This window comes from Branchiostoma belcheri, unplaced genomic scaffold, assembly GCF_001625305.1.
Source record: "Branchiostoma belcheri isolate BF01 breed outbred unplaced genomic scaffold, Haploidv18h27 scaffold34, whole genome shotgun sequence".
In the NCBI taxonomy this organism is placed as follows: domain Eukaryota; kingdom Metazoa; phylum Chordata; class Leptocardii; order Amphioxiformes; family Branchiostomatidae; genus Branchiostoma; species Branchiostoma belcheri.
In genome coordinates, this window is record NW_017803954.1 from 2292484 (window position 1) to 2306285 (window position 13802).

Below are 13802 nucleotides of genomic sequence, written 5' to 3' on the forward strand. Positions count from 1 at the left end.
AAGCCTCTGAGGGAGGGGGATCTCATCATTCCCTGTGGGGAAAATAGAAACAATACAAACCTGGAAAGACATGACGTATTGCATGGAGTCAATTGCTTTCTCTACTCTATCAGAGAAATATTTGGAAATACATTTTCCTGCAAAAAACATGTAAGGCAACCTCCACTTTGGCTCTTCAAATTTAAATTACTGGTGCTAAAAATGTAGTAATAAAAAGCAAACAAAACTGAAACTGCACAAAGTTGTTCATGTATGCAAGTGGCGCTTAAGTTAAAAAGAGTAAGTAAACTTTGCAATACCAGTAAACCTCCTGAGGACCTCCACAATTTTATGTGCAACCTCTTCCTCAGGCAGTGTCTCCATGTGCAGTGCCTCTTCTCCAGAAAGCCAGCAAAAGACAGTGTTAGGAGCCTTTGGATCTACATAGAAGATGTACAACTTCTTGTACCACTCCTCAGGGCACCTAGGCTCTGTTTCTTCTTCCCTACAAACCTGTGTATAATAAGAAATTTCCATTCCTGTTGATTGAATATAAAAAAGTTAAACTCTAAAGTTGCCAGGACAAATTAGATTCACCCAACAAGCACATGGCCTGTGGCATGTTGGCTAATACACTATTAAAGGGTCTATAATTTTTATAAAGCTCACCAGCTGAAATCCAGGACTGCCTGCTTCCCAGAAGGGTTTCTCATACTCCAGGAAGATCTTGTCCACGACTCCAAAACCCATCTTTGCAATGGATCTCAGCTTCTTCTCAGGCAGTGGAGGCTGGAGGAATGTCGAAGCATGTTTCTTCAAGAAGCCAAGAGGAACTGTTATGATAATGTGATCAGCCTTGAGGATCTCTCCATCTTCACATACAATGCTTACAGCATGGTGGGAATGATGTTCAGCACCGCTACTGTTGGTGTCAGCTTCCACCTGATCCCACAGAACACATTTAACTTGTTTGTTATACAAAATACACTCAGATGGAATATCCTTCAGTAGGACACCAAACACTGTGTCATACCCATCAGGCAAGTTTATGTTACCTCCCGGAATAGATACATATTGGCCAAAATTATCAAGTCCAACTTCCTTCATATTATGGCATCCAGTTGTGAAGGTCTCTTGCTTAAGGTGTTGCTTAAAGAGAGCCATCTTCAGCCTCTTGACATCATCATTGTCAGTAGCCTGGTTGAGTCTCTTAGGAAACTCTTGTTCAAGGTAGTTACCTGAATATAGATAAGTCAAGATGAAAAATAAATCCACATGATAGGCCGATCCTCTCTTGATAGCCCTGAAACAGTGCATCATTTCACACAAAATGTTAGATGCCGGAGATATTTACAGTAGTATCTTTATACCAATAATCTTGAAAACTTACCAACTGATTCATCAGGGTTGTGAGGAGTTTTCTCATTGAGGAAGAAGTTGCAACATTCTTCTATCAGTTCCTCATACATGTGCAGGAACTCTTGCACAATCTCTCTGTCTATGACCTGGCCCCCAGGCATGAAGGTGTCCCCTCGAAGCCTGTAACGATCTTTGAAGGTTTGGAGCCTAGCAGTATTCTTCAAAAGGTTGTGATCTTCAGCAAGTTTGTAGATGGGGTTACCTTCACTCCCATGGATCCAGTTGGCACCAAGCTCTATGATGTTTGGGCCTGTTTGGCAATGAAACATTGAGATATTGCAATACAAAAATCAGTTCTTATGCAGTTAATCTGATCAAGGCCATTCTAAAATGCCCTTGATCTGATGTCTTATCCTTCCACCAGAAATGGGAAAGTTTAAGTCTTTCAACTACTTAACTCTACTTTTACTGGGGAGGTCAACTTTTTTGGGAGAATTGCTGAATTTTAATACAACCTGCTTCAACTAGCATTGCTGACAAACAGCGGATGGAGGAGACAAAAGCTGCTGAAGTGAGGCTGCATCACAGGCAGACGGAATGTTTTGAAAAGGTAGACAGCAGTAGAAATGTAAGTGATCTGGTTGGTCTTATTAAAAGAGCCCTTCAGTTTGATGCGAAAATAATCATAAGATTCAGAAAATAAATCACCAAAAGGAGTGCAATTAATAGAATTGTTGCAACCAATCCACTCAGAATCCTAAAATANTCAGCCGTATTTGTCCAGTCACAAGTATGCAAATGAATTTCAGATATATGCACAACAGGTAATCGCACACAATTTATATTACACTACAAATGTAATAGTTTAAGCTTATTTCGGCCAATATTACTCCTACAATATAACTGTATTTTCTACTACACCCTTAATATTCACCATCCCCCTGGCCTTTCTTGGCTACTAGTATTTTGGCTCACCCGTAGTGAACATTCTTCGTCACTCCAGCCTTTCTCTGATATTCTGACTTCCTCTGAACATTCTCAATTCCTATGAGGGCCAGCAATTAGAAGAATGTGTGAGTCAGAGGTGCGTAGAATGGCCATAGTGACAGAGGATGAGCCGCCGGCATGCTGCGTAGAATGGCTACAGAGCGACAGAGGAGGTTAAAGAGTGTCCCCCAGAGGTGCTTAGAATGGACAGAGTGACAGGGGATCTTAAGAGTCACATTGTTAAAACTTCTCGTACTTGTAATCCTAGCACTGAGTTTGTTTGAGCTGACCTGTAACACACGCTCATACATTATGGTACGTGGCTGCTCTCACCAGAAACATTTTGTAAATAGGTTACCTGATATCCCGTTATATCTTATTCCTGATATGACTTTTAGAATTGTATTTTATCATGTATTATGAATTTTATACTTGGATTTTAAAGGCGGATCTGTAAGCAATGACGCAATTCAGGTGTTGATTTTATATTGTACCTGCTATGTCATTGGTAATAAAATCTGAATCTGAATCTAAGAGTGAACCAGAGATGTTGGTCAGAGTGACAGAGAATGTTAAGAGTGAACCAGAGGTGCGTAGAATGGCCACTAGACTCAAGTGAAAACGAGTATTGTCTGTCCAGTATCCGTTTCTATGTGCGGGACACAACACCAGCAACAGCTGCCTCTGCTCCGCGTGTATTGCATTGTTCAATAAAATAAAAAAAATAAATAAATAGATAAAGTGACCTAGAATGTTAAGAGTGTGATTTAAGATTTAATACAAATATTTCACTGAGGAGGACATGAGCAGTTCAGCTAGAGTACAAGGTCACCCAGCATCCAAGGACACTCAGCTGTATCTGTATCGGTATAGCTAGTATAACCGCCCTTCGGCGTAACACACCAGCTTTGCAGGCTAGGCCTAGGCATAGGCGGAAGGCCTCGCAATTACCGTCTTTCCTGTCGAAATGCGAGCGATCATGCCGCGATTCAAGCGAGCCGGTCCCGAAGATACCCGAAACGGGAGGGTGCCGAAGGCACTCGGCACCCGAAGATCGGCGAAGCCGATCAGCGAGTCCCGAGCGAGGCCGAAGGCCGAGCGAGGGACGAGCGATTTTTGAACTACGGCGAAAGTTAGCGCAAAGGGTGACGGGAAATACTGGATCGCGCAAGGGGTGTCGGGAGATACTCCCGGAAGTAGGACGTAGGCGCGCTCGGAGATCGCTATTATTGGCCAATATTGGGTCCGCGGAGCAGGGGCCTAAAACCCATGGCCTAGGCAGCTGGCTATATCACACCGAACGGCTTGTTACACTCAATCTTTGCACATGTGATTGCAGGAGTTGTTTAAAGTTTTCTAGTGATGATGCCCCAACTGTGCTTGGTGGCAACGAGTTCCAGTCTACGATAGTTCTGGGGAAATACGAGTTTTTGAATACCTCAATTCTTGGTTGATAACTCTGATATTTGCCTTTGAAGGCATGACTGTTTCTTGTTCTTTTCTGGGCTGGTATCAGATACTTAGTGGTTGGTACGTCCACCAGTTTATTAGTCATTTTGTACATCATGCACAGTCTGGACATTCTACGTCTTTCTTCCAGCGACCCCCATTGTAGGTTTCTCTTCATTTCCGTTACACTAGCACCCCTTTGATAGTTGTTCGTGCAGAATCTTGCAGCTTGGTTCTGTACCCTTTCCAGTTTATCTTTGTCTCTCTCTGTATATGGATCCCATACTGTCGCGGCATATTCTAGGTTCGGTCGTACAAGCGACGTGTATGCAAGTTTTACCCTTGTTGGACATGACCACAGATTTTCGCCTAATCACTCCCAATGTTTGTTTGGCCTTCGCAGTGATGTTGTTAACATGCGTGCCCCACTTAAGGCTACTTGTCAATGTAACACCGAGATACGGATGGGTTTTTGTTGTTGCCAAAGCTTTACCACAGAACAGACACTATAGGAAGTTAGGGGTTAATTGGTGGAACACAAAGGTTGCACGTCTTCTTTGGTTCACCTAAGGTAGGACGGTGAAGTATCACTAGTCGGGGGGGGGGGGCGTTTCCGAAGCTACGTGACACAGATTTAGGGACAATACCAATTTCGTGTGGTTTATGCTGACCTCAGACACATGAACTTCAGATCCCTTCCTTTTAATGATGATGATGAAAGACCTTTATTGTACATTCATGCCACGACGGGCTAGGTACAGGTCAAGACTTAACAGACATATAACAAACGTATATAGAAAGGAGACAAAAGATACACTACTTGACTTAGACATACATTAGGAACATACAAGGGTATTATACTAAGCTATTAAATACAAAGTGTTCTAGTTCAATACTGAGATAATACAGGGTGGTCAACGTCTTCTCGCTTTTTTGTACAATGGAAAATGTGGGAACAGGTCATATTTGTGATACAGGGTTTGTGACATGGAGGTAGAAAAGAGACCTCTATGGTCTAGACGCATCAAAAATATAAATTTATCGTTACGGTTTCCATTTAGGTGTTCGAAGTATGGGAACTTCTCTTTGTTGTTGACTGATAGGTACTCTCCTTCTTCTTTCGTAACTTGTTGCTAGAAGATGTATCTCTGTTAGAGTGTTATGGTCAATTTGTGATTCCAGTAATAAATGTTTGGGTGTAAATATCTTTCAATCGTTGGCAGTAGTGATGGAGTTAATTATTGGTGATATGTTTGTGCCCAGAGATATATCAGGACGCTATGCGTAAGACGTATTCCTGCAAAGTTTTACAAATACCGGAAGCACAAGCCACTCACAAGTCTCTCGTTGTTGACATGAGAAGGCGTCTGCTTCCAGACTGTCAGCCTGTGAGCAGTGAGATGACCCTAAGGTCACCCTTGTCAGACAGTTGACAAAATCACCGGAGGCGCAGTTAACTGAAGTTCTCAGTTCTCACACACAGCTGACACTGGTAACAGGAAACGGCTGGGGGAGAAATAGACTTGCACAGTGTGTTGCAATCCATTCCTGAGACAGTGAGAGCACGGGCGGACAGAAAATTTTTCTGTGAGAATTTATGCTAGCCTGTTCAGCCTGATGCAGTTTTCGTTTCAGTTGTAACGTCCATGTGTGTCACGGAGCGTTGTAGTGTAATATAGAATAGGATAATGTTGTAAACACATTGTGTGCGATTACCTGTTGTGCGTATATCTGAAACTCATTTGCATTCTCGTGACTGGGCAAATACGGCACTGACCAGGCTAGGCCATTACTCGCGCTGCCGTCACCATGCACAGACGTGAAATCCTTCGTCTCCCTCTCGATGGCGGAATAATTCCAGGTTATGCACAAGCACCAAAGCTGCCCAGCTACAGANACCCTAAGGTCACCCTTGTCAGACAGTTGACAAATCACCGGAGGCGCAGTTAACTGAAGTTCTCAGTTCTCACACACAGCTGACACTGGTAACAGGAAACGGCTGGGGGAGAAATAGACTTGCACAGTGTGTTGCAATCCATTCCTGAGACAGTGAGAGCACGGGCGGACAGAAAATATTTTTTTGTGAGAATTTATGCTAGCCTGTTCAGCCTGATGCAGTTTTCGTTTCACTTGTAACGTCCATGTGTGTCACGGAGCGTTGTAGTGTAATATAGAATAGGATAATGTTGTAAACACATTGTGTGCGATTACCTGTTGTGCGTATATCTGAAACTCATTTGCATTCTCGTGACTGGGCAAATACGGCACTGACCAGGCTAGGCCATTTCTCGCGCTGCCGTCACCATGCACAGACGTGAAATCCTTCGTCTCCCTCTCGATGGCGGAATAATTCCAGGTTATGCACAAGCACCAAAGCTGCCCAGCTACAGATTCAAGGCCTTGGTCAAGGACGAGATGACGGGAAAGGAAACAGAGGAAATGCTCCTAGTCGTGGATCTGTCTGTGGGAAAGTATGCTCTTACTAAATTGCGGGGCCACGAAGATCATACAGCGAGGGGAAATCCAAGGATCTAGGACACTATGATATTCCACTATCCTTGGGACATGGAAGCCCGACCTGACGCTGCACAACTTAAAGACACAGACAGTGGTCTGAAGGTATGTGGGTAAGTTAGAAAGTTGCTACAAATGAGTTGATCAGTCTCTTTCAGCGATTGTTGTCTTCATATTGTTTTGATGTAACGTTTTCGTTCCATCAGTTTCTAGCGATCATCTTTAAAAACAGACCTTTGGATTAAGACAAGAAACGGTGCCATTCTGCGAACAAACGTTGAATGCCCTATGCGAAATATTGGCCCCTATCTTGTAAACAGAATCATAAATCGTTGGTCACAGCTGACCTGTTGTTTCCCGTCGTTCCGAAAAGCATTAAGTTCTTCAGAAAGGTTAAAACTTACATCCCATGTTCGTACGCTAAAACTTTTTCCTTTTTCTTCCAAAGCACCACATTTCCATCTGAAAGTTTTGAAATCATCTATATTTTATATTTCAAATTATTCATTATTATCATCAGTGTATCAGTCAGTGTACATGTACATGTGTATATGTCCGTTTTAGTACGAGGGTCGTTTTGTTTGAAGCCGTTTTGTTCTGAATAACGTTCGCCTGAAATCTGAATCTCTCCCTGGTTGACTAGTATTCTCCAGGATCTCTTTGATTTTGTCACTTGGATGTATTAACATGCTTTTTCGATGTCTCGTCATCCCACATTATTCGGTCTTGTGGCGTGGTTTTATTTGTATGGTGCAGTGCAAATTATTTCGTTGTCTCCGTTTTGATGCATAAATTGTCATTCTGGTTCTCTATGGTCGAACATTCCCTCTCTTTTTTAGACTCTCAATTCTTGTATTTTCTTGCAAAATAATGTGCTTGTTGTAATTTATGTTACGAATACGAGTTTCCAATAAACTTTGCAATTTATAAGTATCCATTGAGTCTGTCCAGCTCAGCTGAGAACGGAGATAGGGTCATCATAGGTGTTACCCGTGCCCACGTTAGCAATGATAGAGAACTGTGTGTACATGTGTTGTGTTTTTTATAAAATTAAAATTGTACTGTCAAATTATTCTCCCTTTTTGGGTAAATTTTACTTGTTAGTCTTGTGGAGACTGTGAAGCTGTGTCGCCAGTGAGTCCCACGTATATAGTGTTACACGTTACAGCAGTTGCCACCTGCATCTGCACGGTTGAGTGACAGCTAGGTTCAAACACTGACACATAGGGCCAGTCTTTCTGACCTATGGAGTTAATAGCTTGACTTAAAGAATGCGTGACAAATTGGAGATGACCTAACATGTCAGATGGGTAATTAATCTTCAGTTGTTTTAGCCTATTTTGGGCGGGCTGATTCAAGTCAAGTATGAAATGTTCATAATTGCACAATGATTGCATCAGGTACATTATATGTCAAATAGCATGAATTAGACATGCGATGTAATCTTAGCCAATGCTTCGTCATTCATAATCATCTGAGAGACTTTCATTAATGTCAAAATACAATTTTTTTGACGTTCACGACAAACACCCTCAAATAAACAAACAATACAATAAACCCTCGTATTTCTTCTGCAGGCTGTGATCTTCCCCACCAACCTCTGCTTGGAGAGCACAGATCGTTCACGTCAAGCCGCCGCCGGACGCACCCTCATCCGGTCCCGGTAGAGCTGTGGGCAGGGGCCAGGAAGTGAACCTGCGCAGTGTGCCTGGTTTGTACACCGTTATTTTATTGAAACCGATAATTTTTCTGTAATTTTCTTTATAGAAATGATTCTATCATTTCATATAAAACGATTAGTTTTCTGTTATTAGTTTATATAGAAAACGATTATTTTTCTGTTATTATTTTAGACAAAACGACCCCTGAAAATTCCCTGACTTTTTCTCTGAAGACTACGATGAAAGATTGTTAGAGACATCAGCTAACAGCTAACAGCTGATTTTCTCAACACTCTATTTTCCTGTTGTACCTATCCAACCATTTCTAAGCCAACCCGAGTAACAAACAAGAAGCCATAGGTGACAATCCTCCGTGAAGTTTTATATATTTCAACAAAATCCCAAGCGTCAACGCCAGACCTACTGTGCAGACATTATAATTAGGCAACGGTTAATACAATGAGGGCGCGTCACAAGCATAAAACATACAAAGAGCTAAATCCATTACTGCTCCCAGGGCGTGTAAAGATACTGTGCTTCACGTTCGAAGTTCATTTTAATTAAACAAACACAATATTTGCATTCACATAAAGATCGGACTATCATGGTCGTGTCTAGTAACAAAGATAGCCCCACCGTCTTACCGTGCCTGTACCTAATTAAGCGCGCCTGGAACAGGACAAATTCCAGCAACAGTTGCGGTAAGCACCGCGAGTGTTACTACCGCCGGCCAGATAACCAGGATATCTGCTTATAGTACCTCTGCCACCAGACAACTGCCTAAACCTACGGCCTATTCCATTGTTGTTGTTGTTGTTGTCCTTGTTTAACGTCTATTATGTCGCTAGACGTGGTCTCTAGGTGCTCAGTTTTTCACTTGGTTCAGTTCAGAGTCAATGATCTCTCTAGGTATTAACACTTGGTGACTCGTGCTTGTGTGAAGCGGAGAGTGTTTCTAGGAGAGCACGTCAAATCGGCGCGTACTCTCGATGTACCGGGAGAGGGCTAGGTACATCTGGTTGTTTGCTCCTTCAGGAAGTCCTACTCTCATTCCGGCCTGTGTGACGATGTCCGTGTCTCTGTCTTCCTTTGCTGTGTTGTAGGTCTCGTGAATGTTGTCTGCTTCCATCAGCATGTGATGCCTTTCGTTCTCATAGCGGGGGCAGTGGTACAGGTAGTGGTTGGTGGTCTCCAGAGCGTCGCAGTTTGGGCAGTATGGTGAGACTTCAGGGTTTTTCCAGTTCTGGTACGCATTGAGTCTGGTGTGCCCGCTCACCAGCTGGTTGATGGTGACTTGTGTGCTTCTTCTACCAAGTGCTCTGCCTTTCTTCTTCATGTTCGTTCCTATCTTCAGCATGTGTTGACTTGTCGTGTTGAGTTCTGTTCTTCTATTCCATCTCTCATGTGCTTTTGTTTCATGGCTTGATGCTTGGTCCAGGATGTGCTGTTTTGGGGGTTGGTTGATGCCTCGTTGGCTGCAAGTTTAGCTTCGTTATCTGCGATTTCATTACCAGAGATACCCATGTGCCCTGGGCACCATGTGATTTGTGTGGTGATACCTTGCTGTCGGAGTGCTTGTAGCTTGTTTCTGATGGTGTGTACCAGGGCGTTGTAGGCTTCCACCTGCTGTACTCCTATGACGTTCTCGATTGCTGCTTTGCAGTCACACAGGATGAGTACTCTCTTGCTTGTGGTTTGTCTGCGGGTGATGGTGTCTATGGCCAGATGAAGTCCCTCCAGTTCCCCCTCATAGTTGTTGGACTTAGCGGCGACTGCTTTGCGAACTGCGAACGGTTCTGTGTGACCCCATCTTTCATAGATGACTGCGGCACACCCAGTGGGGCCTGGGTTACCAAGGGCAGAGCCATCTGTGAATATTACGGTGGTAGGTGTAGTGCTGCTGGTTATTTCTGTCAGGATGTCTAGGATTTTGCTTCTTGCCTTGTCCTTTCCCTCTGTAGTGTTGGTTTCAGTTACGAATGTGCCTGTGATGGAGCCAATAGCGAAGGGAGGGAGTCTTGCATCATAGTACGGTTCCTTGTCCATCATGTGTTCATCAATGTCGCCCTTCATTTCATTGAATCTGGTTTGCAGCAGGTGGATTGGGGTGCCAGTTTGAGTGTTTGACTTCCGTGTGCTATTCCACAGGATTGTAAAAGTAGGGATGTTTCTAAAATATGCATTTACTTCAATATCAAAACAGCTACGGTAAAAGAAAAAAGACGTGCATCATCCCGGACATAATGCCACACCACATGCGAAATTACACAGAAATGCGACGTACGGAAGAATGCGTTTTGGCTGCGAACATCTTCCAAAAAACTTGGCATCTCTTAACCATGGGCAAAAACATCTGGAACCACTTATAAAAACCACCCCGTATCTGCATGAAGTTCCACCCCCCACTGCTATTCCAAACAACGCGTTTTTCTGGACCATTCCAATTCGCCTCGTAATTGTAGGGGTGCGTCTGCAATATTACATTGACCGCGAAAGCAGCAACGGCAAAAATACACATTCGTGCATCAACACGGGCATGCCCGCAGACGGCGTATAAAATTGCGTGCCGATTACACAAAGAGAACCCAGTGTTTTGACTGCGAACATGAAAAATCAGTCGATCACAACACTCCGTCCGGAGGTCCTGACCTCCTTCACGGAGTAATAAGTCAGCAACACTAATTGATAACATTATGACAAATTCCCTGAATGATTCTTACGTAACAGGTTTGTTTTTTACTGATATATCTGATCATTTTCCAATCTTTTATATTAAAGAATCGCTTACCAGAGATAAAATCAATTGTAATGAACGTACTCAACGTAGATTTAATAGTATTAATAAAAAGAAATTTGAAAGATTATTAAACGATGAAACTTGGGAGGGCATATATCAAAGTACCGATACTTATTCTGCTTTTACGTATTTCAGTAAAATCATTCATTCTCACTTCACGAAATGTATGTAAACAGAACTGATGGAGAGTCATACATAGATGATCCACAAGACATTGTTTACAGATTCAACGATTTTTTCACCAATATTGGGCCATCCCTTGCAAACAAAATCGAAAAGACCGATTGTTCCCCTTTGCAATATTTTGAATGTTCCTATCCACACACTAACTCTTTTGAAGACCCAGATTCTACAGAGATTCACGATATCATCATAAATTTGAAAAATGCAGCTCCAGGTCATGACGAATTAAGTGCATCTTTGATAAAGCAAAATGTCTCCTCCCTTTTAGAACCACTTACTCATATTTTTAAGCTTTCTTTGTCAACTGGATCAGTACCAACAGAATTGAAAATGGCCAAAGTAATACCCCTATACAAAACCGGAGATCTTGACATATTTACAGACTACAGACCTATATCAATCCTTCCTACGTTTTCAAAAATCTTAGAAAAATTAGTTTATAAAAGAATTTTAAGGCACTTAGAAACAAATAATCTTCTTTATTCTCATCAATATGGATTTCGCAAAAAATATTCTATGTGCATGCCCCTTTTATGCTTAACTGATAAAATGACCGAAGCGTTAGAAAACAACGAATACACCGTAGGCATATTTCTTGATCTTTCAAAAGCATTTGATACCGTTGACCACAAAATATTACTTGACAAATTACATATGTACGGCTTACAAAACACAGTTCATGATTGGCTTAAAGATTATCTTGCTAACAGAAAACAATATGTTACCAATGGCATTTACAAATCACAACATAGTCATAACTCGATAACATGTGGCGTACCTCAAGGATCCATCCTGGGACCCCTACTTTTTCTAATTTACATAAATGATTTAGCACATGTATCTCAAAAATTATTTGCTCTTCTCTTTGCTGATGATACAAATCTATTCATGTCTCATAAAAATCTCAACACGTTAGTAACTACAATGAACGAAGAATTGGATAAAGTAAATAAGTGGTTTAAAACAAACAAATTGTCTTTAAATGTTAAAAAAACAAATTTAATAATATTTGCAGGTAAAAATAGAAATTACCCGAAGGAAAACGTACAAATATTCATAAACAACAACCTTATTACTCAAGTGACACACACCCATTTCTAGGGGTTTTAATAGATGCAAAATTAACATGGAAAAATCACATCGATCTTATTAGTAAAAAAATATCCAAGAACATTGGTATTATACGGAAAGTAGGAAATATTTTATCTCCTAAAACATTTATTACTCTCTATTATAGTCTTTTCTATCCTTACTTAAGTTATTGTAATATTATATGGGCAAGCACGTACACTACATCACTTAAACCGCTCTTTTTGCTTCAGAAACGATACATCAGGATAGCGTCAAAAGTTTCATTCACTTTCCCTACTGCACCATTGTTTAAAAAGCTCAAAATACTGTCCATAAATGACATAAATAAACTACAAACAAGTCTTTTAATTTACAAGATAATGAATAAATGTCCTTGCCTTCCTGAAACCTTCCACGACACCTACACCTTCTTATTAAACTCAGACATCCACAACCACTTTACACGCCAATGCAATTATTTAAGGCCATCCAATGCGAAATCGAATCTTCGTCAATTTACAATCACGTACAGAGGCCCAACAATTTGGTTCCAAAGTTGTTGGGTTTTTTTCGACGGCGTTGACGCGTTGAAGTCATGACAATGGTAGTTAATGTGATGGAGCTATTATTCTATTTAGTATGCGTAGGTTTTGCTAGTTTTGTTGTTTGTTTTTATTCAGTGGCAATCCTAGTGCGTTTATGTGTGAGTACAGTTGTCCGTTTTGACAGGATGGGCCGGCGTGAGTTTGTACTGTACATGTATAGGTTGACCCAGCCTATGTTCTGGGTCAATGTCGACGTCGCCAGTGTTTGCAATTGGTTGTCAGGTTGAAACTGTGGGGCACATGTCTTCTTTTTTTTCAGTGTACATACAGCGACCCTCGGCCAAGAATGGTCATAACGGGGCACACGACAGCCAACGGGCACCGTCTCTTCCGTTCCTGACCCGGGGAAGCTGACCACTGATGGACCTGACATGTCAGCCACCCATCCATCTGGCCAGGGATGTACTTCCCCGGGCACTTTCTCTTCTTCTCTTGCATTAGGGAGCAGACCGTCCACGTCAAGCCACCGCCGGACACACGCTCATTCCCCGAAACAACCAACGTCTGCATCCCCAGCCCTGAGACATCCATCCCCGGTCCTGGGAGAGCTGTGAGGCCAGTCACACCGCCTGAGACCGACGTGACGGCAGTTCCTGGCACAGCCGATGCGACGAAGCCAATGTGAACGTGCTTTTCGATGTCCGGTAGAGGGACGCAAAAGACAATAGAGGATGCATGATCGATACCAAATGTCATAATGTATGAAGACATTAGCCAGAGGACCACCCTTTGACCAAATTGTTTGATTGTCTGGATCCATCATATGTCCTAACTACAAGGACAGTAACGACAAAACAATTGAGCATACAGAACGACAGTCATTGTAACATTGTAGTAGTTCAATTGTATTGTCCCTTATTTTATTACACTGGGCTTCTCCAGTAGCCAGGCTTTGAGACTGGAGAATGATAGACAGTCTATATTGTAATCGAAACTGATTGCTGTTATTTGGTACATCCAGTTATCAAACTAACGAGTACAACGGCCATATAAGATTTGTTCAATGATTCACTGCTATACAATAATCTCTTAAATACAAGGGAGGCATGTATGGTATTTATAGCAGGACATCTGCATAGTTTTTGTACAATATCCAATGATCATATGCAACAGGAGTTCCCTGGCTGTACAGCTGTAATAGATGACCTAGTACAGGTGTCTCCCACTGCAAGGTCAGAGGTCAAGTCTAAAAGTCTT

General features: G+C 42.1%; 1 protein-coding gene and 1 long non-coding RNA gene across 2 annotated transcripts in view; one reads left to right on the forward strand and one right to left on the reverse strand.

The window, feature by feature from the left end:
* LOC109475434 (spermine oxidase-like) overlaps positions 1-13802 on the reverse strand; it is a 17438-nt gene that overhangs the window by 1165 nt on the left and 2471 nt on the right. The window contains exons 2-5 of the mRNA XM_019776035.1: positions 1370-1648; positions 649-1217; positions 300-492; positions 5-32 (exon numbers count right to left, since the gene is read on the reverse strand). Of these exons, the coding sequence (XP_019631594.1) occupies positions 5-32; positions 300-492; positions 649-1217; positions 1370-1648 (1069 nt within the window). The remainder of the gene's footprint in view (positions 1-4; positions 33-299; positions 493-648; positions 1218-1369; positions 1649-13802) is intronic.
* LOC109475525 lies at positions 6792-13802 on the forward strand. The gene is made up of 2 exons (XR_002140551.1): positions 6792-7999; positions 12865-13802. It is a non-coding gene; the product is annotated as an uncharacterized LOC109475525 (long non-coding RNA).